Source organism: Lynx canadensis, chromosome D2 (genome assembly GCF_007474595.2).
Source record: "Lynx canadensis isolate LIC74 chromosome D2, mLynCan4.pri.v2, whole genome shotgun sequence".
NCBI classification, from domain to species: domain Eukaryota; kingdom Metazoa; phylum Chordata; class Mammalia; order Carnivora; family Felidae; genus Lynx; species Lynx canadensis.
This window is the reverse complement of record NC_044313.2, coordinates 10,916,532-10,943,992: the sequence shown is the minus strand read 5'-3', so window position 1 is coordinate 10,943,992 and position 27,461 is coordinate 10,916,532. Positions and strand designations below refer to the sequence as shown.

Sequence of the window (27,461 nt, the reverse complement as noted above, 5' to 3'; positions counted from 1 at the left end):
GGTGTCTTCAGGAAGATCCTGAGCCCCAAGCTGGCTTCTTGATAGAGTCCCTTGATCAGTTAGCAGTGTCTGCTAAGGTCACAGGAGATGAAAAATCAGCATTTTTGCTTTCCCGAATTTAAATGGCCCTTTTAGCTTAATAATAATAAAAAAAAGAACCCACAATTCTTGTATGAACATAAACAAATCTTTTTGATTTGGATGGGGCCAGCAACAGGGGGACAGCCTTTCCATACATCAAATAAATGAAGCTCTTGCCATATTTATGGTCAGTTTCCTTAGGGGTGTAAGTGAGAAATTAGCATGGGTCGTGATGGAGGCTTGTTGTCAGGGAAACCAGGACATGAGGGAAGCTTGGGAAGCCATCTCCTCCGGTACCCAGTCACTTCTTCAGCCCTGAGTCTGGGAGGGGCTGCAGTGTTCTTTAGTAACCAGAACAACACCCTCGCCGGGCACAGGATGTCACATGAGGTCCATGTGCCTTCCCCTCGCCCCTCTCCTGCAGGGCTGAGAAGATTCAGTTGGTCGTGGTCAGCACCCATCATGGCCACTCTGCGGGGCAGCATTTGAGCCAAACACCTCGGGGCCTGCAGATCTTAACGCGGAGCCCATTTGGGCCTGTGCTGTGTACAAAACCCAGGTCTTTCCCCTTGCGTCCCCACTCTTCTTGCTCTGCTGTCATGCTTACAGCACTGCTGGTACCAGATGTGGGGGGGGTCTTCCCCAGCCAAGCAGTTCTCTGCCAGGGGGCTCCAATTTAAGTCAGTTCTGACACTCTACCTGCAGATTGCCTCTGATCCCGTGGGTTAAGGGCTCGGTCTCACAAAACTGTCCCCACCCAACTTCAGATGCCAGTCACTAATCCAGGTTGTCGCTATGCTCCTGGCCGATTGGCCACGAATCTGAGGGTCCCATGGTCTGCTCCTCGGCTTTGATTGATTTGCTAGAGTGGCTCACAGAACTCAAGGAAACACTGAACATTTACCAGTTTATTAAAGGATATGATAGAGGTTACAGACGAACAGCCAGATGAAGAGATGAGGCAAGGTCTGGAGCGCCCAGTGCCCAGGAGCTTCTGTCTCCATGGAGTTGGGGTCATCCTCCTGGTACGATCACCAACCTGGAAGCTCCCTGAACCTTGGACTTTGGGGATTTTTGTGGAGGCTTCATTACATAGGCATGATCGATCATTGACTCTGTTTCCAGCGTCCCTGGAGAATGTGAGATGGGGCTGAAAATCCCAAGGTTCTAATCATGGCTTGGTCTTTCTGGTGACCAGCCCCCATCCAGGAGCCCGCCCAGAGTTGCCTCAATAGAACAGAAGACACTCTTGGTACTTATCACTTAGGAATTTACAAGGGCTTTAGGGGCTATGTGCTCGGAACCAGAGGCAGAGACCAATGTGTACATTTTCTTTTGTCTCACACGTTGTCCTCCTGTGTGGACTGAGCTCCCCAGTCAGAGCTAGTGGTGGGGGCAGGTTAGGAGGGTTGTTTTTCCCTAACAAATCATATGCAGGTGGTATAACAACTCGTAGAAGGTCACTTCCTTAGAGCGAGGCTGGGCGGTAGCCATCATTCAGACTTCAGAGGCTTCCCCTGAAGCCCGTGCACCCCACAGAGAGGCTGGTCAGATGGACGCACTGGGCATATTCATGGCCACTGCCTACTTAGTTGCTTGTCAAACCATGCACGTTACTGCTGAAATTTCACCCTCAAATCTCTGTGCTGCCAAGGCCTTGGGAGGGAAAGTAAAATGATTTCTCATTAAAATGTTATCTTCATCTTCATCTGGCCCATGTTTTTATCAGCTTCCCTAATGGTATTATGGCAAGAAGTGATTTCTCCCTTTTGAGGGAGTATTTTCATATTCATGTTTCAGATCATTGTGGCGTATATAATCACGACTGAAAAAAGCAAAAGTTGTCTTGGCGATTTAGACCTTCTGGAGATTAGGATGCTCTGGTAGGCAAACCACTTCCATCGTGGTAACTCCTCATAGCTCTCTCTAGGGCGAGGAGTAGCATTTATGATTCCTAACAAGACTTGGTCATCAAGCAGCGTGGGGTGGGGGGTGGGGGAGCCAGAGTGGCTTCTGTCACTTAAAAAATCCTTAATCCTCCTCTGCGGATGCTTTCCCTGTTCCCAGGATCTTGTCTCCAGGGACTGACTGAAGAACCATCACCTTCCTCCCCCAAAGCCAGTTTCTTAGGAGCTCCCTCTGTATTTTTTTTGCACATTGTGCCTGAGTTAGCTGTTGATTCTTTTTCTTTCTTTCTTTCTTTCTTTCTTTCTTTCTTTCTTTCTTTCTTTCTTTCTTTCTTTCTTTCTCTTTCTTTTTCTTTCTTTCCTTCTTTTTTTTTTTTTTCCAGAACAGAATCCTATTTGAAGATGCAGACAGGGGTTTTGCAAGGAGCTTACAGTCTGTCTTTTCTGTTTGCCTTTCCTGCCTCTGACATTTGCTTTACAGACTAATTATGAGCTTTGTGATTCCTTTTCCTTTTCCCCATCGCTCAGCCTCAAACAAAGCTGCACACTCATTTCTACCGTGAGATGGAAATCTTGTCTGGCTCAGGAAGCTTGAGTATCACCCTGCTTAGAAGTAGGGGATGGCGGGCATGACCTTTCATGGCCATGATGTTTTTCCGTCCCCAAGGACCTTGGCCTGTTGCCAGAGTACCTAATAGAGTCCAGTCACATTTGTGAAGTGAATAAATGGTCTCTACCATTTACATATTCGTTCAGTTACTATGTATTGGTTACTTTTCTCACCAGGCGGCATGCTGGGTCCTAGGGCTTCCGTGGTGACCCTGAAAGGTACATGCCTACAGGGGAGTGAAACACAAATAGGCAGTTAACAGTGCCATGACCGCAATTATGCTAAGAAACTCTGTGGTTTCTTGCTCTATTTAGAAATAATTCACTGTTTCTAGGGGCTGCCTTAACCTTCAGTAAATATTTCGACCTAGCTGAGCCTCCATTTCTCATCCATGAAATGGGCCTATTACCTATGCCTCTGTGTTGTTCTGGGGATGAGGTGAGGCCAGATACTGAACGCTTCTAGTGCAGTACCTGGCAGATGGAGGCATCCCACGTCTGAGCGTCTTGCTGTCCTTCTGATAGAACGTTCCTAGTGCCTGCTCAAGTCCGCACTATTTCCCCTTTCCTTCTTTTCTAGTTTATGGAGACACCACTCTGCCTGTCCGTCCTTCAGGCCCTTGGAATCTCATGTTGCTTCCCTTTCTATAGCTTCACCTCATCTGAGAACTCTGCGAGCATCTCCCGGTGTTCCCTGGAATCCAGCCCGGATATCTGGGGGCTGGGTGTCAGTCCCTGGGGAAGAGAGGGGCTTCTATTCCGAAGATCCCAGGAGGATTCTGGGGCCACTCTTGTAGGATGAACCTTGTAGGAAGTGTGCATGTGCGCTCATGCGTGTGTGCAGGCGTACGTGTGTTTTGAGGGGGGGGGTGCTAACTGTGGATATGTCTGGAGGGTGGGATGTGGCAAGAATGAACACCCCAGCTCATCTCCACCCCATATGTTATTCTGAGCCAGTGCCTGACTCTACCCCTTCTGTCAGTGGGTGCATCCCTCCCTTCTTTGTGAAACCTTCCCTGCTTATCAGATCTTCAGCCATTCATTCACTATGCACATTTGTTGAACATCTGGTGAGTGCAGGTGTGGGGAACACAGCCTCTGTCCCCATAAAGCTTAGGATCTAGTAGAAGGGAGATAGATGCTAAACAGTCACAAGAATAAGCGTATTGGGTTAAGTGTTATGAAGGACAGGTACAAGGTACAGTAAGAGCCTGTTACACCTGCTGGTGGGGCTAGGGAGGGCCTCTGAGGAAGTGACATTTAAACTGAGACATGAGCGAGTAGGAGTTAGCTAGGCAGAAAAGGGATGCTCATCATTGCGTTCCCATAGCGCCCCCGAGAATATACATCATCTGGTCTAGCTTCCATAACACCACCGTTTCTTCCTTTCATTAATTTGTTCATTCACGTGTATTTATTGAGCACCCGTGACTTGTCTGGCGCTATTCTTGGTGTGGGGCATGTAATGGCAATGGATCAGACACCATCGTGTTCGTGGAACCACTGAGTTTGCATCTTTTTATCTTTGCACGTGTGTCTGTTTCGTTTCCTCCTCCACACTTTCAGATTCACTTTGGGGGGAGGCAGCAGCATTTTGAGAAGAGCGTTAAGTAGGAAAGGAGAGGGAGGGTAAAAGGGATCAGACCATCATCGACAGCCTAATGCACGCCGGGCACTTTGCCCAACGTATCATGGACACTCTGTCATTGGTTCTCCCAATCACTCTATTGGACAGCTGCTGGCATGTCCATTTTCTAGATGGCAAGCCTGAGTTTTAGAAGTTAGGCACCTTGCCCTAGATCACACACATAGGAGGTGGTGGGGTCAGGATGCCCATCTGGGTCCACCCGGCTGTGCTACAGAGCACTTCTCACCTGCGTTTATTAGATCCTAACTCCATCTCTGATCTGCTATAGGTTCTCAGTTAATTTCATATTTCTGGAGTCTCAGGTCCGCTTGGCCACCTGGCTCCCTACAGTGGGTCCAGATGGTTTTCTCCATCCCTCTGGAGCAGTCCAGTGGTGTTGGCTTCAACAGTCCCAGGCTCAGCCTACCTTCCGCAAGGTGGTTAGGGTCTACCCAGTCTCCTGTGGTCTAACAGACAGCTTTCAGTTTCTCATCAGCGCACTAATTCTTGTTAAGTCTTAAGGCTGATGGTGCGAGAGTAAGCAATTCTGTCTGAGGCTGACAGGCACTGTGATCATGCCTAGTCACAGACAGTTCTACCACAGGGTTGAATGACTTTAAGCCCTGGATTCCAGGTAACTGAAGTGGTTTTTACAGCCCCTTCCTTCTGTCTGTCCTCCAGGCTCCAGTTCTGTTTCCTCCTTGGAGCTTCCCTTGTTTTTCCCAGTTTTCCTCTCAGAAATAAAACTTCTCCAGGGCAAGAACGGGGTCTTATGCATCTTCCTATCGCTATGGTCCAGCAAAGTCCCTGGATCCGAGAGGCCATTAATAAATATGCGTTGAGAGAGTTAATGAAGGAGTGGATGGCAATAACATACCTTTGGGCTCAGTCCTTTCTTCATTCAGCATATGTCTATTGGGGCCAGTCAGTTTGTAAGAGTATACAGATATGAGGGTGAAGAAGGTATTGTAAGTCCTGCCCTCATGGAGGTCATAGTCTAGTGGGATCTATGTCTACCGGGTTATAAAAGCAAAGCAAAGCACTTATGTATAGATGCTTCCTAAGATAAATCAGGACCTAAGTCTTTTCACTTAAGTCATCTAGTTGAGCTAATTGATACTTTTTTTTTTTAATTTTTTTTTTTCAACGTTTATTTCATTTTTGGGACAGAGAGAGACAGAGCATGAACGGGGGAGGGGCAGAGAGAGAGGGACACAGAATCGGAAACAGGCTCCAGGCTCTGAGCCATCAGCCCAGAGCCTGACGCGGGGCTTGAACTCCCGGACCGCGAGATCGTGACCTGGCTGAAGTCGGACGCTTAACCGACTGCGCCACCCAGGCGCCCCGAGCTAATTGATACTTTTGAGGCTCTGTTGAATTATATTTGTCATGACGAACTCTTGTTCTTAAAAGAAATTTTAGAAGAACCGTTGATTGATGTAAGATTCAAAAGATTTCAGGGATTTTGAGAGTTCTCTTTCTTCCAGCAAAAATAGACTTTTTTGTTGCCTCCTGCATCAGAGCAGAGTAATCTCAGTTGCTCCTGAACTGGGGAGAGGCAGGCTGTTTTAAAAATCACAGTGTGTACTGAGTCTCTTCTGTGGTTTTCATCAAAATTGACCCTTGAAATTGTAACTCTGGTTGGGTTGTTAAATCAGACGCGAATGATCATCTGCCAATAATTTCAGGCGAAATAAATAGCTGTCATTCCTTAAACTCTGCGGAATGGTTTTAGGCTACAGATGCCCTGTGGATCCACATTCTCACAAAGATTTGTAGTGATCTTTCTTCTTTTTTTTAAGTAAAATCTCTTAACCAGTAGCTTAGAATATTAATGAATCTCACTTGTCCTAAAATAGAAAACAGAGCAGGCATCTTGGCTAGGCTGAACTGTAAATTGAGAAACTATGAAATTGAAACTATGAATGAGAAACTAGTCACATTAAGGGATTTGGGGCCACAGGGACATTAGAGTAGGTTCGAACACAGTGAAGCTTGTTACTGTGGAATCCTAGGAGAAAAGCTACATGATGGGTCACTTGGCACGGGGGCATGGCCTCCTGGCTCTCCGATCCTCTCATCTGAGAGCTTCAGGCATTCCTCAAAGTGGGATCAGAAAGATATATCCACTGACTCATCTCACTGAGTCTTCAGGTTTGTTCATTTTACCAGCTAAGATCATTTTATCTCCGCTGAGAGCCTTGGAGGCTGCAGAATTGTAACAGCCTGAATACCTAGCCCCAGAATTCTCTCCAAGCAAGCATGCAGTTATATAACTAAAGAGCTGCAGATGACAAAGTAGACTTGGGGAAGGCTTCTCTTGCAGAATGGACCATTCCTGTGCAAGGCAATGCACAGCAGCTGCTGCTGTAGCCAGCAGGCTTAGGCAGGAGATCGCTTGGTGGCAGGTGCTACACTAAGCATTTTACAGTTCCTCGTTAACTGACTTGCAAGATCACTTTGTAAGTCAAGTGCTGCAAATCCTATTGCACAAATAAGGAACCGGAGACCCCAAGAGGTGAGCTTCTATGGGAGTTAAGTGGCAGAGCTGAACACCACATGGGTTTGCCTCAAAAGCCCGCACTCTTCAACAGCACACAATACAGCCTTTCCTTAACTTCTGATGGGGTTATGTCGCGATAAACCCGTGGTAAGTTGAAAATACCATTAGGTTGAAAATGCACTGAATGCACCTGACCTACTAAAACCTCATAGCTTAGCCTAGACCCCACCCCCCCCGCTCCACTCCCCTTGAATGTGCTCAGAACACTTATATTAGTCTACAGCTGGACAAAATCATCTAACACAAAGCGTATTTTGTAATCAAGTGTTGAATATCTCCCGGGATTTGTTGAACACTGCACTGAAAGTGAAGAACAGGATGGCCGTGTGCCGGTTGCTTGCTCTGGGGAGCGCGGGGCTGACCGGGCGGCTGAGCATCACAAGGGAAGATCGTATCGCATGTCACAAACATGGGGAAAGGACAACATTGAAAAATCAAAGTACGGTTTCTACTGAATGCATATCTCTTTCCCACCATTATCAAATCAAAAAAATATAAGTTGAACCATTGTAAGTCGGGGACTGTCTGTAGTCCCTGCTGTTGAATGGATTGTCTAGTCCCCAAATCCCCTGCCTAGCTTAAAATGGTGTTGCTGTTGGTTTAAACGAAAATCATCGCGGGGCGCCTGGGTGGCTCAGTCAGTTAAATGTCCGACTTTGGCTCAGGTCATGATCTCAGGGTCCGTGAGTTCAAGCCCCGCATCAGGCTCTGTGCTGACAGCTCAGAGCCTGGAGCCTGTTTCAGATTCTTTGTCTCCCTCTCTCTCTGACCCTCCCCCATTCATGCTCTATCTCTCCCTGTCTCAAAAATAAATAAACGTTAAAAAAAATAAACAAAAATCATCACAAACTCAAGTGCTTCTTTGCTGTGGTGTGGGGAGCAGGGACAAGTTGACTTGTAATTTTCAGCTCAGGCTTAGAGGGTCATTTAACAGTAGACTGCTGGTGCTGGAAGGCAGCGGTCAGGTGAGCCATCAGACCTGTAGTCTGTGGACCCTGCTCTGTTGGCCCACCCACCAGGCTCGCTTGGTCTGCACCGTCGTAATTTTTGATGAATTGTTCATATTTTAAAATGGAGACATTTACCGTCAACTTCGGGATTTCCCTCCTGTGCTAGAAGATCGAAACTTCTAGGAACACAGAGCCCACGTCTCTACGTGGCAGACACCGGCTGCTGTACAGGGAAGGCTGCATCTCTAAACAGGCAGGTGTTCTCCCGTTTTCTCCAGTCCTCCCCACTCCCAATTGTCGCTCAATAGTGAGGCCAGGTGTTAGTTGGCATTCACCATCACAATGAGCCGTTGATTTTTTCAGAGAGTGAAGTGTTTCTTATCTGAGTATCTAGCAACAGTGGAATAATAAAAGACAGACCAGGAAGGTTTTCTGCTGCACAAAGTCACCTCTAATATCCAACTACTTTACTCATGTTTCCTCTCTGACCTGGTGGCCCCTGTGGTTCAGTCTCTCATTTTACAGAGCAAACCGAGGCCCAGAGAGGGAAAGTGACTTGCCCAGGCTCGTGTATTCAGTTAATGGCAGAGCCACGGTGAGAACCCAGATCTCTGCCAGCTGCACTGTCCTGCTTGTAAGGAGTGTGCAGGTTTGTTCCCACGTGCTGCTTTTGGATGGTCTTGTAGAGATGGTCTTGTAGGGATGCATTCCCCTCAGAGCACCTTTCAGTATTAAGATTTATTCAGCCACCTGGTCTTGCCCTTCTCTCTTGAAGAAGAAGAAAATACTAACACTTTGAGCATCATAAAATGGAAAATTTGTACAGATGACCTCATCAGGGTGCAATTCCATTTTTGGTGCCAGGAATGATCAGTTTGGGAGAAATTTATTAAAAAGGGCACAAATGGAAAGCACAACATGAAAAGCAGGATCTGTCCCCTTGCTTCTTATCTCATTTATTTTGAAAGATTTTTCTTTTTTTTTTTGGGTGCCAGTTTTATTTCTTGCAATCATTGGGGTTCAAAGGTCTTCCACTTGGTTTAAAAGTCAAGTGGGGAGGAAAGGCAAGCCACATTATTTCATCTAAGCTAGCTAAATAAATAGAACTTTCTTTGCAAAGGGAGACTCATAAACCTATGGCAATTCACCTGTGTAGCCTGGGAGAAGAATCAGTGATTCCTTTTCAGAATCACCAGGCAGGCAGAGAGCCCTGTTCAGGGGATGTGCCTCGCGTCACGTCCTGGACGGGCAGCTTGTATTGTGATGCTTTGCTTATCGCCTCTCATTGACCACAGCCAAGCGAGCATTGTAAGTGCCAGAAACAGGGTCGGGAAATCATCCTCTTTCATCTGCTTCCTAGTTTAGAGGCTCCAAGAACATCTTTGCTTTTCACAGCCAGATCAACATACAAATATTTACAATCGACTATTTCCAGCTAAGAAAACCCGCCACGGGCTCTGAAAGCAAGGGGTGTATGCTCTATCCCATAGATTGCTGTGTGTGTGTGTGTGTGTGTGTGTGTGTGTGTGTGTGTGTGTGTGTTTCAGACTTTGCAAAGTGAATCAATTCAGAGCCCCCAAGGACAGGTAGAGTCTCAGTATCCCCTTGCCCACTGGCTTGGGAGTGTTCTGATCATATTTCTGTTGTCCATAATGTTAGCAAAATATGAATGCATTTACCCTATTCTATGATCGTCATCTTCTGAAATGTCCACAGGCTTGAAAGCTCTGTTCTTAGCTCCATTCCTTAATCATGCTAGAAATGGGGGCGATGTCCAAGGGGAAGGGCAGACAGAATGCACAGGGTGTCACCTGTTCCACATGAGCACGAAAGGCTGTCCAGCCCTGCAGTGTCTCAAAAGTGCACGTTTCTTTGAGAGAATAGGGTGTTGGTTGCTTGGCTAGCCTTGGAAAGCATTTCTTTAAAAACTTCCCTGTTTTGTTTTTCTCCCAGTCAAATTGAATCTGAGCCTTGGGGAGCCCCAGGATCTCAGGGCTGGAAGGCTCCCAGAAGATTACATTCTCATCACAAACCCCCAGCCTCACAGGAGACAGTAGCAGAACAAAATGTGGGATCACATGAGTTCAGTGTGATTTCGCAGAACCTGGTTCTTATTCAGACAGCTTTTGGAAAAGCAGGAATGCAAAGTGGCCATAGTGTCCGTGGTTCAGATGGGCTTCCCTGGCCGCAAGGCGGAGCCCCAGAAGCTCTCTGCCAGAGGATGTTCTGCTGGCTCAACCGCTGTATAAATGTCACTGAGAAAGCGACAAGCATAAGGTTTAGCATGAAATTGGAGCCTCTCATGTCACCTAGCAAAGCAATGGCACACAGCGCTGCTTTAAAAATACTGCCCGGGGGCGCCTGGGTGGCTCAATCGGTTAAGCGTCCAACATCGACTCAGGTCATGATCTCACAGTTCATGAGGTCAAGCCCCGCGTCAGGCTCTGTGCTGGCAGCTCAGAGCCTGGAGCCTGCTTTGGATTCTGTGTCTCCCTCTCTCTGTGCCCCTCCCTCACTTGCACTCTGTCTCTCTGTTTCTCAAAAATAAATAAACGTTAAAAAAATTTTTTTTAATTAAAAAAAAAAAATACTGCCCAAAGGCCCAGTAGGATGTGTGGAAGAAGAGCAGAGGCTGCTGGGTGGCCAAGGATCTAGACTGTGGAGCCAGCCTTTAAAGATATGCCTTGGAATTGCTGTTCCTTTTCAGAGAAGCAGACACTCCAGCACTCCCGAGGGCTGTAGCACGAGTCCCATGACGTGGGACAGAGGTCATTTTACCTGCCTGCCGAAGACTGGGTCCCAGCCCACCACTGCTGAAGTTGGCCAAATTTGAGTTCCTGGGCGACAGGGAGGTGATCCAGTGTAGGCTGAGGGTCTGGCCTAGAGCCACCCACCCCAGTTCTTGACCTTGGAGGGTTTTCAGCAGCCCCTTCCCTTGCCCATCTTGTGCCTCAAGGCATTGGCTGCCTGAGCTGGGACATGTCCGTCGTAAAGTCTCCAAACCAATTTTTTTTATGGCGACACATACAAACTCCTGCTTATCATTCCCCCCGTACTCGTTGACTTTTTTGTTTTCTGTTTCTTTTCCCAAGAGATGCCAGTTTGGCAGCACGTAGAGCTGCCTCTCTGATTGAAATCTTGGAGACTTTCGTCCATAACTTCACACAGCCCCAGGGCAGTTCTTTTAGGCTCCCGTGCTCAGTGTAATCAGCCAGATAGACTTGCTACACTGTTGGTTTGAATGAAGTCCATTACTCGCCTGTAAGAATTCAGGATGAGGCCAGTACCCACCAGAGACAACTGTCCAGCATCTCCCTCCTACTCTGGGACCTCAGGGGAGAGTATAAATGAATAGAAGAAACAGCAGTGTGGGCAAGGACAGGAAATTAAGAACCCATTGTGCTTGCGAGGATGGTAGCCAAATGGGGCCACCTGGGAATGCCCATGGATTACTTAAAAACCTTCCACCCTAGCAAAAATGTAGAACAGGCCTGGACAATGAAGCCCCTTATGTATTATTTCAAACAGAATATTCAGTATGTGTTGGCACTGCTTTGTTGTTTATTTAAGTGCTAATCATTATTCAGAAATGTTTAAGTGCTTCATTTTTATTCCTGAGATAAACCTGATTTAATATTATGTTTAAAAGCGGGGGGGGGGGACCCTCTTCCCTTCTTTAATTTGGTTGAAAACATTTTGCTTTGGCATAGGCTTGCGTTCGTACCTGGGGGATCCCTTTTAAGAAGACGCATTATTATCAGAGATAATTTGCCGTTCATTTATTTTTACGTGATTATCTTGAACCTACAATTTGAGGTCCTGCTTTTGTCATTTAATGTACCATAAGTGTCGTCTGTGGTGCTGTATTAGGGCCGTGATTTCCTGGGTGCATCGTAGTCCACTGAGTGGAGGTATCTCGGTTTGCTTATCTGTGCTTCTGTGTTCATCACCTTCTCCTTTTCTATAATTATGAATAACTTGACTAGAATATCTTCTAGAACACTCCATATTCTTGTATGACTCTTAGAGATGTGATATAAAGAGGATGACTGTGTTTCAGGCCAGGCCTTCTCAGACTTGAGGGTACACGTAGGTCACTTACGGACCTTACAAAACGCAGAGTCTGGGTCAGCGGGTCTGGGCAGGCCTGACGTTCTGCATCCGTAACAAACTCAGGGATGCTGAGGCTTCTGCTCGGGCTTCAGGCAGTCTCTCAAAGTCACCGGCATCCTGGCATCTGGAGTGTTCGCAAGTCCCGGTTTTACCAAGTCCCTGGGTGGGCTAGTTATCAAGGAGCTCTGCCCCCCAGGAACATTGTCCCAGCAAGAGGAACGTTTTGATTAGGCTGGTGTCTGGAGAAGGCAGGGGCTGCGGCTTCCACGATAGTGCCCTAAGCACAATCCTGGCTGACGTTAGAATGACTTGGGGAGTATGCACGTACACACTCCCACACTCACGTTTACTCACACACATACTCATACGTATACATACATACACACTCACATTCACATATACACACATACATACACACACACTCATAATATACACATATACCCCTACTGACATGCACACACTTACCCAACACACACACACACAGTTGCACACATGCACACATACACCCTCGTACATATACACATACACGTTTGTATACACTCACACACTTATACACACTCACATATTCACACGATTCACATACACGCACACACTAATACATACACACATACGTACATACATCCTCACACACAGCACCTATACGTACACACTCATATATATGCATACACTCCCACCTACACATGCACTCTTGCACACTCACACTCATACACATGCTCCAGACCAGTAGACCATCACCAACAGGATATCTGGCAGCAAGACCTGGCCACCAGTATTTTGTAAAGCTTCCTAAGTTTTTCAGGTGACTCCATGAACAGCCAGGGGGTGAGGGCCATTCTTGTAAACCCACAGAAGACCCCCTCTAAACCTCACTGAGTTCCAACTGTGTTTTAAACCTGACTGGATGAAAAGTTTGGGGATTATATATGCTACACCCGACCTCCACGCTTTTGACCATGGACTTGGCATAGTCAGGAGTGGTCTTTGCAATTCTAAGTATCAATAACCCTAATTTCTAGACGAAAACAAGGCATTTCTCATCGCCGTCTTCTCCATCAGACTCATCCCACGCAGCTCCATCTCCGTGAACGCCACCAAGCCCCAAATCCCTTCCTTTTCCTCACCCTTCCGATCTAAGCAGCCATCACGGTCTTGTGTTCCATGCACATGTTTTCCTTATGGAACTCAACGCATTATATTAAAATTCTCTCTTAACATGGCTATGTCTTTCAACCAGACCGTGAGCCCCTTGACACGGAGAAAGGATCTGATGCGCTTTGTTGTTCCCCCACCTAGAGTAGTGCTCATCTAGCACACAGTAGATGCCCATTAAATCATTGTTGAGTGAGAGGAAGAGAAAGAAAGAAAGAAAGAAAGAAAGAAAGAAAGAAAGAAAGAAAGAAAGAGAAAAGAAAAAAAGAAAAGGAAAAGATTTTGATCACACACAAGCCTGGAAAGCCACTGTGATTGTTAAAAGTTTCATACCAGCGTGGTTCTAGCAAGAGCACAGATTGCCTAGATGGTGCCTGGTGCCAGCATGCCTTGGCCCTGGGGCGCGCAAGATGGTAGATAGGATGCCCGGTGTGTGCCGCGTCCCTGCCACCGTTACCGCCTGCTGGAGTAACACCTGCTGTTTCTCTTTGGCAGTTGCCTTTTCTGGCCTTGGCTTCACGACGTTCTACTTGGCTGGCAAGCTGCACTGCTTCACTGAGAGCGGGCGGGGGAAGAGCTGGCGGCTCTGTGCCGCCATCTTGCCCCTGTACTGCGCCATGATGATTGCCCTGTCCCGCATGTGTGACTACAAGCATCACTGGCAAGGTGAGTCCCTGCCCGGGGCCCGTCCCCATGGTTGTCTGACACCGTCCTGCAGGGATGGGTGTAGCAAGGCACCTATTCAGGGAGAGCCAAGCTCCCACCATCAGACCAGAGGAGGCTGAAATAACAGGAGCTGCAGTTTTAAAGAAAACACGCCTGTTCAAGGGAGCTCTGACCTTCACACTGCCCTTGCTGGGTGTAGACTCGGAGCCCCGCCATCTCCTCCGTGCTCAGGTCCTGCCGGGACGGCAGACCCGTGGCCTCAGACCCAAGTGTGATTTCCCTGCCGGATCACTTGCCTCAGCCTGCAGACTTAAGTGCCAGGTGATTTGGGGCCCCCGTCACATCTCACATCTGTCACGCAAGGACATATTTCTCACCACAGAGACACTTCCAAAAGACGTGTCCAGCCCGGGCATCCGTGCCAGCCACGTTCTGAGCAGCTGCTCCAAGGCTGTGGTGAAGCTTACCTATACGTGTGACTCCTGAGATACCCGAGAAGAGTGAAAATAACACAAAACAAGTGAGGGACTGGAATAAGACTAAACCACGCCGTCTCCTCCTACAGATAAGCTGCAGCTCACAGCCCGCACCTGCCACAGCAAACAGGGAGCAGACACAGAGGTGATGTCCAGAGGACGTGGGGTGGCCAGGAGCGCAGGATCTAGGGCCGTGTTTCCTGCCAGGCAATTCTCACATCACCTGGAGCAGGCCACCCTGAGTCGGGAGGCCGACTCCGGGGGGTAGGTCTGGAGTGGTGGCCAGGAGTCTGCGTTAGCGTGCAAGTCTGTTGTTTCTGATGAAGTCTGAGGAGCTTTGGGGAGGAGCGCCAGTGTGTCAGCTTTAAGCAAACTGAATTATATGTGCCCCAAACCAGATTCCCCATCCGTATGGCTTTCCACGATCCGCCTGGGGCTTGTCCCTCCTCTTCTTGCCTGGTTCCTGCTGCCACCAGGCGGTTCCCCTCCTCCTCCTTTTCTGTCTCTGCTGCCTGTGGTTCTGTGCCCTCCTCACCTCATCCTAGCTATTCATTCCAGTGGCCCTGAGGCGGCAGATGAGGCCAGAGGTGAGGGGGGCTCCTAAATGGACATCTTCTCTGGATTCTCTTGCTCCTTCCCCAACCTCAGCTCCACCCACCACCCTCCTAGAGCTCGCACTCTGGGCTTCATGAGCCTCTAGCAGCAGCTTGGAGCTGGGAGTGAAGAGTGTAGGGGAAACAGAGGCTGATGCATGGTCTGGACAGGTAGATGCATCAAGTGCAGTTCAGGGTCTTGAGGCCCTCCTGATGGGGAAGCCACTAGAAGCCATAATGCTGGGTCCTGCGCCCTCCCTTGTGGTCTACTTTTATCGATGACTTGGATGAAGTTCTGGATAGCACAAAGCTACATCATGGAAGGGAAACAGAGAGAGAGAGTCGCTGAGTCAACAGCAGAAGGGCATGCCCACAGCGCCCGGGAATATTTTCCAACAGAATCATTGCTGTCCAGATGATGAGGGCATTTCCCCAGGGTCCTTGTGGGTCAAGAACATCATGGCCTGGATGGTGTCTTATGGACTGCTTTTCATTTATATCCCTTGCAAACTGAAGTTTCTTCTTCTGAACTTGGAAACAATAACCCCCAAATATTTCACAGGCTGTTTCACAGACTGAATGAAATAATGGATCTGAATGTACTTTGTAAGTGAAAACATATTACACAAATGCAAATTGGTATTGTTGTCTCTTAGTGCATTGTTTCTAAAGAAGGATATGTTGTGTTGCCCAAACAAGTGATTTAGAGGCAGATGTATTTTTGGAACATGGTCTATTTCTTTTAAAATTTAAATCCAAGTTAGTTAACATATAGCATAATAATGGTTTCAGGAGTAGAATTTAGTGATTCATCACTTACCATGTAACACCCAGTGCTCACCCCAACAAGTGCCCTCCTTAATGGCCATCACCCATTTAGCCCATCCCCCCAGCCAACACCCTTCCAGCAATGCTGTTTGTTCTCTGTATTTAAGAGTCTCTAATGGCTTGCCTCCCTCTCTGTTTTTCTTATTTTTCCTTTTCTTCCCCTATGTTCATCTGGCATGTTTCTTAAATCCCACAAATGATATTTATCTTTCTCGGACTGACTCATTAGCATAATACATGCTAGTTCCATCCACGTTGTTGTAAATGGCAAGATTTCATTCTTTTTCATCACTGAGTAGTATTCCATTGTGTGTATGTGTATGTATACACACACACACACACACACACACACACACACACACTGCATTTTCTTTATCCATTCATCAGTTAATGGCCATTTGGGCTCATTCCATAATTTGGCTATTGTTGATAGTGCTGCTATAAACATTGGGGTGCGTGTGCCCCTTTGAGTCAGCATTTTTATATCCTTTGGAATGTGCCCGATCTCGTCTGATCTCGGAAGCTAAGCAGGGTCAGGCCTGGTTGTGCTTGGAAGGGAACGTGGTCTATTTGTAAGCTATGAATCCTTGGCTTGCACATTTATTCAGTCACTTTGGATTTGAGAAACGATTAAGGGTTTCACAATGGAATAGACCGCTGCTTCCTCTTGGAAGGCAGGAAGAGCCTTCATGTAGCAATCTTGTCCTGAAACCCGAAGACGTGAGGTTGGCCTCTCTGAAATAGTTTTGGTCCTCATGACCTTGGTATGGCTGGCGCGTCATGGAAGGATGAAGACTCACAGTCCTAGGCTTTGTCACAGTGGTGGACTCATGACGCAGCTGGTGCATCAAAGGCCTGCTGGCATCAGGGCTTCAGACCCATCTCATCCACCTGGCACACAGAGGAACTTGGAGCAGTAGAAGGAGGATATTAATGCTCTGTGGGTTGATGGGCAAGTGAAGCAATAGAATTTACATTCCACGACGTTTAGGGCCACACCTGAGGGGCAAAGCAACCTGTCACGGTAGACCTCCATGACATTCAGGCAAAACTGAATGTACATGGTACATCGATGTCCATTGGTACAGGTCATTGCTGTGGGTCAAGTACCAGTTCACCTGTGCCATCATCTGTTCAACTTCTACCCCTAGAATTAGCCAGGAGAGGACTGTGCCCTTCCTTGGATTCTTTAATGGGCTCTGAAACAAGTCCGGTTCATTTTACCTGAATTCCCCTTTATGAGGCCATCTGTCACTCTCTACACCAGTGGTCTCAACAGAGGGGTGACTACTGTACCTCCCAGGGAACACTTAGCAATGTGTGGAAGTTTCTTTTTGGTTTGTACAGCTGGGGGTGGTGGTAATGGTGATTGCTCCTGGCACCTAGTGGGGAGAGGCCAGGGATGCTACTAAACATCTTACAATGTACAAGATCACGTCTTCCTCACAACAAAGACCTATCCAGCCCCAGATGGCTGTTGCTGAGGTCGAGAACCCCTGATCTACAGTGTACCTCAGCCCGCCCTTTTTCCCCCTTATTATATGTTAAGAAGCAGTAGTGTTCAAGGTGCCTGCATGACTCAGTCAGGTGAGCATCCAACTCAGGCTCCATGCTGAGAGTGGAGCCTGCTTAAGATCCATTCTCTCTCTCTCTCTCTCTCCCTCCCTTCCTCCCTCCCTCCCTCCCTCTGTCTTTCTCCTCCTCTCACACACACACTCTCTCTCCCCGCTCTGTCTCTCTAAAAAATAAAGTAGCAGTGTTCAATGAGTGGGAAATTTTATTCAGTAAACACTCACTTATTAAGGGAGTAATCAAGGAGGCCTCCAAGGTTTCCAGCTTGGAGAAGGGATAGACAGTGTGGGGGTGGCTGTTTGAGGCAGGATTCCTGATGGAGATAAATAGGTTGTTGTTTTTCTTCACAGACTGAGCCTGCCCAGTGACCATGGGCAGGGGCCGTCCATTATGATGAGAATTCACATGGAGCCCCATAGGCATCAGCAAAACATGAATTTCTCTCATTATAGACTTTAGTTAACAACATTAGTATTATGAGATTTTTACGAGTCCGTTTCAATTTTGATTTATACAACCGTGCCTAATGGAGAAGTACGTCCAGTTACTCAATTACATATTCTTATCCAATATAGCTCATAATCCCAAATGCCTTACTCTTTTCATCATCGTTGTTTTCTGTTGTCAACACCCTTCTTGTCTTTTCCGTCTTCCCAGCTGCACTCTAAATATACCAGCCTATTGTTTTATTAAGTGAAGAAAATGGAGGACACAGGCCATGGCAGGAAGGGGCACGTGAAACATTTAGCAGGACTTTTTCAGAAATAAAACCAGCTAGATGGGTAGCAATTCTGTGTGTGGCTGAAGTTCTCCATGTTTTGTGACATGCTGGCTTCCGGGTCAACTGGAAGCTAGAGTTTTGTGGGTGATGCTAACTATAAAACCCAGCACCTCGTAAAGAGGTTTACCTTTGTGATTAGTCATGTGTTTTCAAGAGTTAAAATGTATGGAATTCCCATGCTAAGAAAAATATATGTGGAAAGAAATATAAAGAAGGAGAAGAGCATCCTACTGAACTTCCTTCTGCCTCAACTCATAGTGTTGTGTGTTCACGTTTTCTAGTCAGTGAAATATTACAGCTGGGAGTGGCAGGAATTATAGTTTGTTATGTGAATGGGCATAATATGCTGCCCTCAAATTCCTGTATCTGGATCCAGGCTTTTCTTACGTGACTCCACCTTTGGGGGTAACCTTCCAACTGACACTGGTTTCTTTAGTTGTAATGTCATTCTCAGCAGCCCTGCTTACTTGTATGGTGTTAACTATACTATTCTAGAAATTAAATTTCATTCTAAGAAAGAGCATCTCCCTCTGAATGAAATACAGGAAAATGGGTTTCCAGGGGAGAAAGGGTCCTTCATTCCCAACCAGCCCAAGTTAGAAAGCATCCTTGTCAGTCACAGATGCCATATTTGAGCGGGCTGAAGTTTTCAAGATGGCTGCCACTGCCTTCACGACATTTCCCTTACTGCGCTGTGAAGCGTCTGTGATTTGAAATGAATTTTTGTGTAGTTACCAGACTTGGGATTATTAGATGTGAAGATGAGGTGGTTGGGAGGTGGGGGGCACTTTGCTGGACTATTCAGGTGTCACACTAAAAAGTGAGGCAGAGGCTGCTACCTCTGCCCCCTATCCCCCACATACACATAGTTGAGGGATACATGCTCTTAACCATTTGTTTCCTTGGGCTGTCAGAAGCAGTCTCTGAGCAAAGTGACTTGAAAAGGACCCCTTGGAACTATATTACTATTCCTACCAGAACCCCACCAGCCTTCCATAGGACAGAAGCACTGATACTCTCCCATGGATATCCTTGGTCTGTAGTGAACTGATCTCAGCTCCTTTTCCCTCCACGGTCGGCTGCCCTCTGTAGTGGGGTCTGCGTTTACACTCCTCATCAGCTGCCGAACGTTGGTCGGGGTCTGGGAGCCTCCAATCCTCAATGGCTTATGAGTCTGCCCATCTCTGTCTTCCTACCCTAGCTGCCCCGTAGGAGGGGTGGGCAGTCTGCAGCCCCAAGTCACCCTGCTCCCTCCCATCAGAACCCACTGGACAGTGTTTGGGCCAGGCCAAAGGGAGCGTGAGTCAGGGCCTCCAGGTTAGCCCTGGCCTTCCCCTGTTGCTCAGGTCCCAGGGAAGATGGATGGTGGCTGCTCAGAAAGGCTCACTGATAACCTTGCTTTACTTCACTCCAAGGAATTCTTCCCCCCTCTGCTTTCTCTCATTGTCTCTGGTTTCTCTCGTGGGCTCTGTATTCAAAATATTTCTAGAATCTAACTTCCTCTGTAGATGTGGCTTGTTCCCTTCCCCCTCCTGACCTTGACTCAAGCATTACATTCTGGCTGAGGACGTCTTGTGATGGTCACTCTGGTGATTTGGCAGCCCTTCCTCCGAGCTTCCTAGCGCTCTCATCTTGCTCATTTATCACTGCCTGATGAACTAAGTAGTTTATTATGTATTGATTATTGTCTGTCCTTATCCACTAGAACAGAAGTCTGCAGACTTGTTCTGTAAAGGGTCAGATAGTAAATATCTTAGGCTTTAAGTAGGCCATACACTCTCTGTCCCAGCTCCTGGATTTGGCTGTAGCAGTGTGGAAGCAGCTATAGACAATATATAACTAAATAGTTGCCCTAGTTTGTGAACTCTGCACTGGAGTCTAATCTCCATGTGGGCAGAGATTTTTGTCTCTTTCGTTGGCATGGCACATGGTGGGTACTTGTGTTAGTTTCCTAGGACTCTTGTAACAAAGTGCCATAAACTGAGTGGCTTAGAACAGTAGAAAGTGTCTCACAGTTCTCTCTGGAGGCTAGAAGTCCAAAATCAAGGTGTGAGAAGGGCCACACTCCCGTTGAGACCAGTAGGGTAAGATCCTTCCCCTCTTCCAGCTTCTGATAGCCCCAGATGCACCTTGGCTTACGGCAGCATAATTCTAATCTGTGCCCCCAGTGTTTTCCTTGTGTTTCTTCACACTCTCTTCCCTTCTGTGTCTGTCTTTGTGCCCAAATTTACCCTTTTACCAGAACACCAGTCATATTAGGTTAGAGCCCACCCTCATGATCTCCTTTTAACTTGATGACCCCTACACAGACTCTGTATCCAAATAAAGTCACATTCTGAAAACTGCAATGAGGACTTCAACATATCTTTTTTTTTTTTCTTCAGGGTGGGGAGCCACCAATTCAGCTCATAACAGTGTCCAGTAAATGTGTTGAATGAATGAATGAATGAATGAATGAATGATTTTAACTAAATCATGTTCCTTTCTTACCAGTATCATGTTTTTCTTCACACTGGTTTTATTAAAATTAACCTTTCCTCTGCAAGTTCTTTTCCTTTAAAAATGAACCAAACAATTACACCTTAAACATTCACTCATTCATTCATCCGGCCTCTTGTGCCTGTGTGCTGGGCATGTCCCCCACGGGAGGTGTGGTACTGAGGGAGACCACACCGCGGCTGCCAGCATACCGGATGGAACACGCATCCTCTGTGCTCTGAAAGTTCTTTCTTAGAGACTCAAAGTCACAAAAACGGGAAACTTCATTCTACAAGTCCATTGTGGCGGAATGGCAGAAATCGTCATGTGGGCTTGTTGAGTTTGTCAGAGCTAATTTTTACCCTGGTATCCTGGGTCATACAGCCCAAGGCATACAAGGGCCCGAGTGAGGCCAGCTTAGCGAGCTTGGATGTTGCCATGGCAACAGAGAGATGTGTTTGCTCCCCCAGGGGGCTTGACAGTGCATCTTCAGAAGCCTTTCTGCTTATTTGTGCCAGACCAAGTGAGCACGGCCAGGATGTCCTGGCCCTTCCATTTGCCAGACCCAGAGAGAGCCTGTCCTGTCCTTTGACCTCATGAGAAGGGGGTGGGGGCCCATTTTATGAGTGGGAATCAAATCCAGGTTGCCTGATTTCTACCACCGTTGGAGCCCATCTGGTGTTGCTTCCCTCCCCCGACTTTGTAAAGAGTTTTGTTGACGTATAATTCATAACTTGTAGTTCATTCCCTTTAAAGTGATTTTTAGTATGTTCAGAGTTGTGCAGCCATCACCACTATCTAATTCCAGGAAATTTTCTTCACCCCAAAAAGAAACCCCTACCCCAGCTCCTGGCAACCACTAATCTTCCTTTTTTTTCAATGGACTTCCTTATTCTGGGCATTGCGCATTCGTAGAATCACAGTATATGTGGCTTTTTGTGGCTGGTCGTGTCGATTCTCTAGTGCGTCTTGTCAGTGCTGTTCAGCACATGTCCATTCACCAAACATTTACTAAGAACTGCTGGGCCCTTGGAAACGAAGATGAGGGAGGTTGTCAAGGGGAAGTCAATACTGGGTGGTGGGTATGGGTTAAGAAGTATGCACACGTGGCAGCCCAGAAAGCCCGTGGGGTCCCTGCTCCATGGTGAGTGTCCGTATTACCTGAGGGTACATGAATACCTCATGGTCAGCTTAGTTTTTTTTAATATTTATTTTTGTGAGAGAGACAGAGCACCAGTGGGGGAGGGGCAGAGAGAGAGGGAGACAGAATCTGAAACAGGCTCCAGGCTCCGAGCTGTCAGCACAGGGCCCGACATGGGGCTCGAACCCATGAACCGTGAGATCATGGCCTGAGCTGAAGTCGGACGCTTAACCGACTGAGCCACCCAGGCGCCCCTTATTCTTTTTACGTTTATTTATTTATTTTGAGAGAGCAAGTGTGAGCTGAGAGGGGCAGAGAGAGGGAGAGAGAGAATCCCAAGCAGGCTCCATGCTGTGAGCATGGAGCTGGACACAGGGCTCGAACTCACAAACCGTGAGATCATGACCTGAGCCAAGATCAAGAGTCAGTCACTTAACCAACTGAGCCACCCCCCAGACACCTTCCTGCCTTTTTTTTTTTTTTTTTTCTGAAGTTGGAATACCTCATGGTCGTATGTCCTGCAGGATTACGAAGACACCACCAGGTAAAAGATAATCCTTCTCTCAGGTACCCAAATTTGCCAAGCCCCTTCCTTCTTTCCTCTGCCTGGAAGACTGCAGGTGCCCTCCCTGTCTCCACTGCCCACTTCCCCCCGGGTCACGCCTGCTTATCCTGCACGGCCGGCCCGTGGGCCATGTCCTTGGTGAGACTCCCCCGGTCCAGACCAGCCCAGGCTCCTCCACTGGGCGATCTCACAGACCCTCACTTCTCCTTCATGTCATATGGCACAGCGGCAGCTCACTGATAAGGCTGTCACTGTTTAGTGTCCATCCGGCCCCTTAGGACTGTGGATGTGTACATTTTACTCAACCTCGTGCCCTGGACCGGACGTCATGCCCGACCCCTGATACCCGTGCAGCACATACACATGACATTGATGCTGAGTAAAGAGACTCCAGTATTTCGTACTTCAGGGACACGGAGACCCATGTATTCCCCTTTTGAACCCTCTGGTCCCATGCTACCATAGCTAGGGTAAAATCCACCCCAAGTGGTTTTTCCCTTAATAAAGGCCTGTTTGTCCGCTGCCTGCTTTTCTGTCAGCACATGCCCTACAGGACGTGAGTGTTGATTTCATCAAAATACCAATAGCCCACTCGAGGCACTTGATGGCCGTCTCCCTCATAAAGTAAGTCCTTTTTTGGCCCTTGTCCTCCACCTTTGTAATAAAGCCCCAGATGGCTTGGCTGAGAAGGCGGCTTGCCTAGACCTTGCGTTGCCCTTATTTTTTCTAATGACTCTGGCGGACCTGTGATACCCCTGTCCGCTCTTTCAACGAAATGGGAAGACAGCATGGCCGGGACTTGCCACTTGCCTTGCCGTCAGCCTAGGGAACCCATACTCAGAACGATTCGATGTCCTGTGGACAGTGGTGTACCCAGGGGGATGCGGCGCCCCGGAAAATGGAAAGCCAAATGACATTATCTGTGGGTTTTGTTATTTGGTCCGTTCAGTAGTCAGAGGCTCAAATGCAGATGTCCTGGGTCATTTCAGACCCTGATAAAAATAATGCCCCCGAGGGGCTCTTCCCTGGGGTTAGAGGAAACACAAAACAATAGTGCCAACTCTCCGACCTTGAGCCCTTGAGTCCTGGCACATTTTTAGAGGCTGCCGGTCACAGGCAATGTGAAGAGCTTCTCCTTTTGAGGAACTTGATTTAATTCCGTTAATTATGCCTTGTGACCCCACTCAGGAATTCACGATGCTGTCTGCCTATAGGAGGTGTGTGCAGTCCAACAAGATGATAAACGTGGAAGTGGAAACCCCCAGGCAGCAGCCTCCCGAAGGGTCTGGGGTCTTTTTGGCAAGAATAATCGATAGACGCAGTTTAAAGTGCCAACGCACATGCATACACACACCAAATGAGGGTTGTTGGGGTGGGCTGCATTCATGGGGTCGCTGTGGGGCATCGGCTGAATGCCTTCTTTTTTTTTCATTTTTAAAAAAATTCTAACGTTTATTTTCGGAGAGAGAGAGACAATGCGAGCAGGGGAGGGGCAGAGAGAGAGTGAGGCACCCAAGCAGCCTCCAGGTTCCGAGCTGGTCAGCACAGAGCCCGACGTGGGGCTCGAACTCATGAACCAGGAGATCATGACCAGAGCCGAAGTGGGACGCTTCACTGACTGAGCCACCCAGACACCCCCAGCTGAATGCCTTCTTAGCAAGGGGGCTGCCCCCATGGTGTAGGTACCTGTTCTGCCTGTAGATGGTTTTTTGTGGGTTTTTTTTGCCTCCTCTGTCCCCCTAAGCCCCTCAACTTGACGAGATGTTAGGGGGATTGGGATTCTCACATCAGAGATCTGTTGAGTCGGTGATCCTGGTGTGTCATAAAATATTTTCTTCACTTTGTGACTCAGAAGGTTCATTTCTTCCCTGGAAAATCACTTACCACGAGGCAGAGACTGCCTGCTCAACGAGTTTCTGTAACCCGCCAGCGATACTGCAGGTCTCTAGTGGAAACTTGCAGAAGAACCAGAAATCACAGGCATCTAGATCCTATAGAGGTGGCTGGACTCCTTCCAGAATCTAGAATTGGTTTTGAAATTCGAGAACGCAAATCTGAGTTCGTGCGGTGCTCAAACGCATATTAAAGACATCGGGAGGAATCAAGTGAACATTTTAAAGGGATCTTTAAGTTCTAGACGTGAAAAGATCTGGAGAGGCCACCAAGGTCTGTACCTCTAGCATGATTTCTCTTTCTTGTGGTCTTTCAGGGGGTCCGGCAAGCAAACCAGTCACCGCAGCAGGTGGGAAAAGCGCTTTCTGGAAAACGTAACTGGCCACATACGAATGAATCGTAACACGTGTCTCCCGTTTTGCTCTTTCTGCCTAGATTCGTTTGTGGGTGGAGTCATTGGCCTCATTTTTGCGTACATTTGCTACAGACAGCACTACCCCCCTCTGGCCAACACAGCTTGTCACAAACCGTACGTCAGCCTCCGAGTCCCGACGTCGCTGAAGAAAGATGAGCGGCCCACAGGGGACAGCGCGCCCAGCATGCCTCTGGAGGGCATCACCGAAGGCCCCGTATGACTGCGGTCTCGGGAGGATGGACGCTGAGCCCAGGGCACACTCTTCCACGCCGGCATCACAACGCAGTAGGAGAGGTTTTCTGTAGTGTGTTTTTCATCAACTGTTCCTCAAAGTTATCCCTCTGCTTCCATCTGGCCGATGGCATTCCTGCTACTTTCGATGTCTCCTTTCAACTTTCTTGAGTTTGCAAAGGAAGGACGCAGGGACAGTGTCTGAGAGACGTGGGGAAGGAGGCTGCCAGGGGAGGGTGGGTGCAACTCGGTCCATTCCTTTGTCCTCAGTGTTTGCTGTAATAGCCACCGCCCTGTGTTTTCATGGTCGTGAAACGTAATAAAGCCTCCAAGCTGGAAGACGTGGTGTCAGCTGTCCAGGGCGGCAAAAGTCATTCAAAGACGTGGTGTGTTTCACAACTGAGGCCAGCGTGGGCAGCTGGTCCAAGGCCAGCTCTGGCTATAGGTCATTCCAGGTGCTGAACTTGGAAACTTTCTGAAAGGTCAGCCTATCATAGCAGACGTCTCTGAAATGGAGCTGAAGCTTAGGGCTCCTGTCTTAGTCTTTCCAGGGTTCTTCTTCTTCTTTTATTTTTTTTTAAGTTTATTTATGTATTTTTGAGAGAGAGAGAGAGAGAGCAAGCAAGCAAGGAGCAGAGAGAGGGAGAGAGAGAGAATCCCAAGCAGGCTCCACGCCCTCAGTGCAGAGCCTGGTGTGGGGCTCGAACTCACGAATCATGAGATCATGACCTGAGCCGGAGTTGGATGCTTAAAGGACTGAGCCACCCGGGCGCCCCTCCAGGGTTCTTAAACCATTGGATTTAGAAGGAAATGAGGTGAACGGCTTCACACAAGTGACTTCGCCCCGTACAGTGAAAACAGAGATGCCTGAGCGCCAGTATGGAGAGGGGGTCGCTGCAGTTGTCTGAGGGCTGGCGAGCACAAGATCCTTTCCAGGGGATGGCCGGGTGACCTCTGGCAGTGAGAAGCAGCTTCAGGGTAGGACCTTTCCCCTTGAGGACCCGAGCATGGCAGGACTCTGCCAGAAGGTCTTTAAACAGCAGCCTGTTCCCCCCTCCTGTCTGGCAGGTGGCATTTCCACATGACAGGGCTCCGGTAGAAAGCACCGGAACAGAGTCAAGAATGCCCTGTTTTAGCTCAGCCAGCCGAGGACCTTGGCCATCCGAGGGCCGACCGTGCTGCTCCTTGGCCAGTTTGTTCTTTTCAAAGCAGTGAGCCTTCCCTCCATTCGGTTCTGCTCAGACGCACCCCGCGGTTCTCCCGGTTCCTGGGCCTGCTGCAAAGGGGTGCATCTTTGATGACTAAAGACTGACACTTTGCAGCAGTTGCAGTGACAGACTGCCTCTGCCGAGACTCGAGTGGCTGTACAAATTATCACCCGAGCAGCTCTGGGCTGAGTGTGCCAGTTAGAACCATCAGGATGCTTTCGATTAGCTGTCTATACTGTGAGCTCAGCCCCCGGGTGCACATCCCCCCTTGTGAAGACCTTTCACAAATGAGCCCCTGTGCAGCCCTCTCCAGCTGCGGTCCTTCCAAATTGGGGTCAGCACAGAGCCGTGGGGTGACCCTCCCGTCGTGAGGTGGGGTGGGGGGAGGGAAGGCTTGAGTCGCCTTTCATCCACAGCCAGACTCTTGATTTCTAAAAACCACAGCAGCTACACTCACAAGCAACTCAGAAAACACATGCGATATACTTTAGAAGCTAAACCATAGCAATCTATATGACATGATTTAAAATCTGGGGCTAAAATTCATGTAAAATTAGGAAATCAAATAATCTGATTCAACTAAGTGTTTACAATTTTCAAAAATATAGTCACGAATAACAATGCAAGGGAAGGATCCTTTGATGTTATTTAAAAAAAAAAAAAAGTTACGGTTCATACACTTCTTTGATTCTGTAGTTACCAGAGCTCTGCTTAGCAGGCGGGACAAAAGTGAGAGTTACACGTTATTACTGATGGCTTCAAATGCTGGGCCATGAAATGGAAATTTAATGTAAATAACTTACATTTACAGATAAATGGAAGGATTCTGAAAAGTGACAAAGAACAGAGCACTGTTAATGCTGGTAATTGAAGGGAAAGTCCTACCCCAGGCCACGTAAAAGCTTTCATGAAATTATAAAGTTACAAAGGACGTAGTGATGTGAAGCTGTGGCGGGATTCTTAGAAGCCATAAGGAACCGCGTACGTTCACAAAAGGCGGGTGTTTTTGTGGATCCACACGTTTTAATTTCATGCTCTATTAACATGAAGGAGAAATAACACCATGAGGCACTAACGAAGTGGCCGCGAATGAAGGCACTTCTGCGTGCCCCTGGCCCCTTCTGGATGTGAGGGGTTACCAATGCAGGCGCTCTGGCAAAGCAGGTCGCACACAGTGCAAGCAGTCAGAACCCCTCCTGGCGGCCGTGGTCTGTGAGACCTTCCTTCCTTCCCTAGTGAACCTGCTCAGAGTCCAATTAGAGATCAGCAGGCACAAGGTCAGACACCTGGAGGCAACAGGGGAGGGAATGGAGTGAGCAGGGCAGGAGGGAGGCAGGGGAGGAAGCCGAGCCCAGCTGAAGAGCACCCACCCCAGGTAGAAGGTGGCAGGGTCTCTTTAGTTCCAGGTTGCTGCCAGGTAGGAAGGCGAGCCCAGTGCCGGATCTTCTGATTTTTCAAGAGAAGTTCGGAATCTGCCTTCTTATCTAAAAATGCTTGATTTTACATCACATAGCTATGTCTGCTGAGATCCTTTAAGATGCAAATAATAAAATACCCAGTTGAAAGCAAGTTGACCAAAGAGGGTTTATTAATATTATAGATAATAAGAAATTGG

At 47.9% G+C, this 27,461-nt stretch overlaps 1 protein-coding gene across 1 annotated transcript in view; it reads left to right on the top strand.

The window, feature by feature from the left end:
- The window catches only part of PLPP4 (phospholipid phosphatase 4), a 127,376-nt gene extending 102,405 nt beyond the window's left edge, over positions 1-24,971 (top strand). The window contains exons 6-7 of the mRNA XM_030334804.1: positions 13,495-13,665; positions 24,428-24,971. Of these exons, the coding sequence (XP_030190664.1) occupies positions 13,495-13,665; positions 24,428-24,627 (371 nt within the window). The 3' untranslated portion in view covers positions 24,628-24,971. The remainder of the gene's footprint in view (positions 1-13,494; positions 13,666-24,427) is intronic.
- Positions 24,972-27,461: the final 2,490 nt, after the last annotated feature.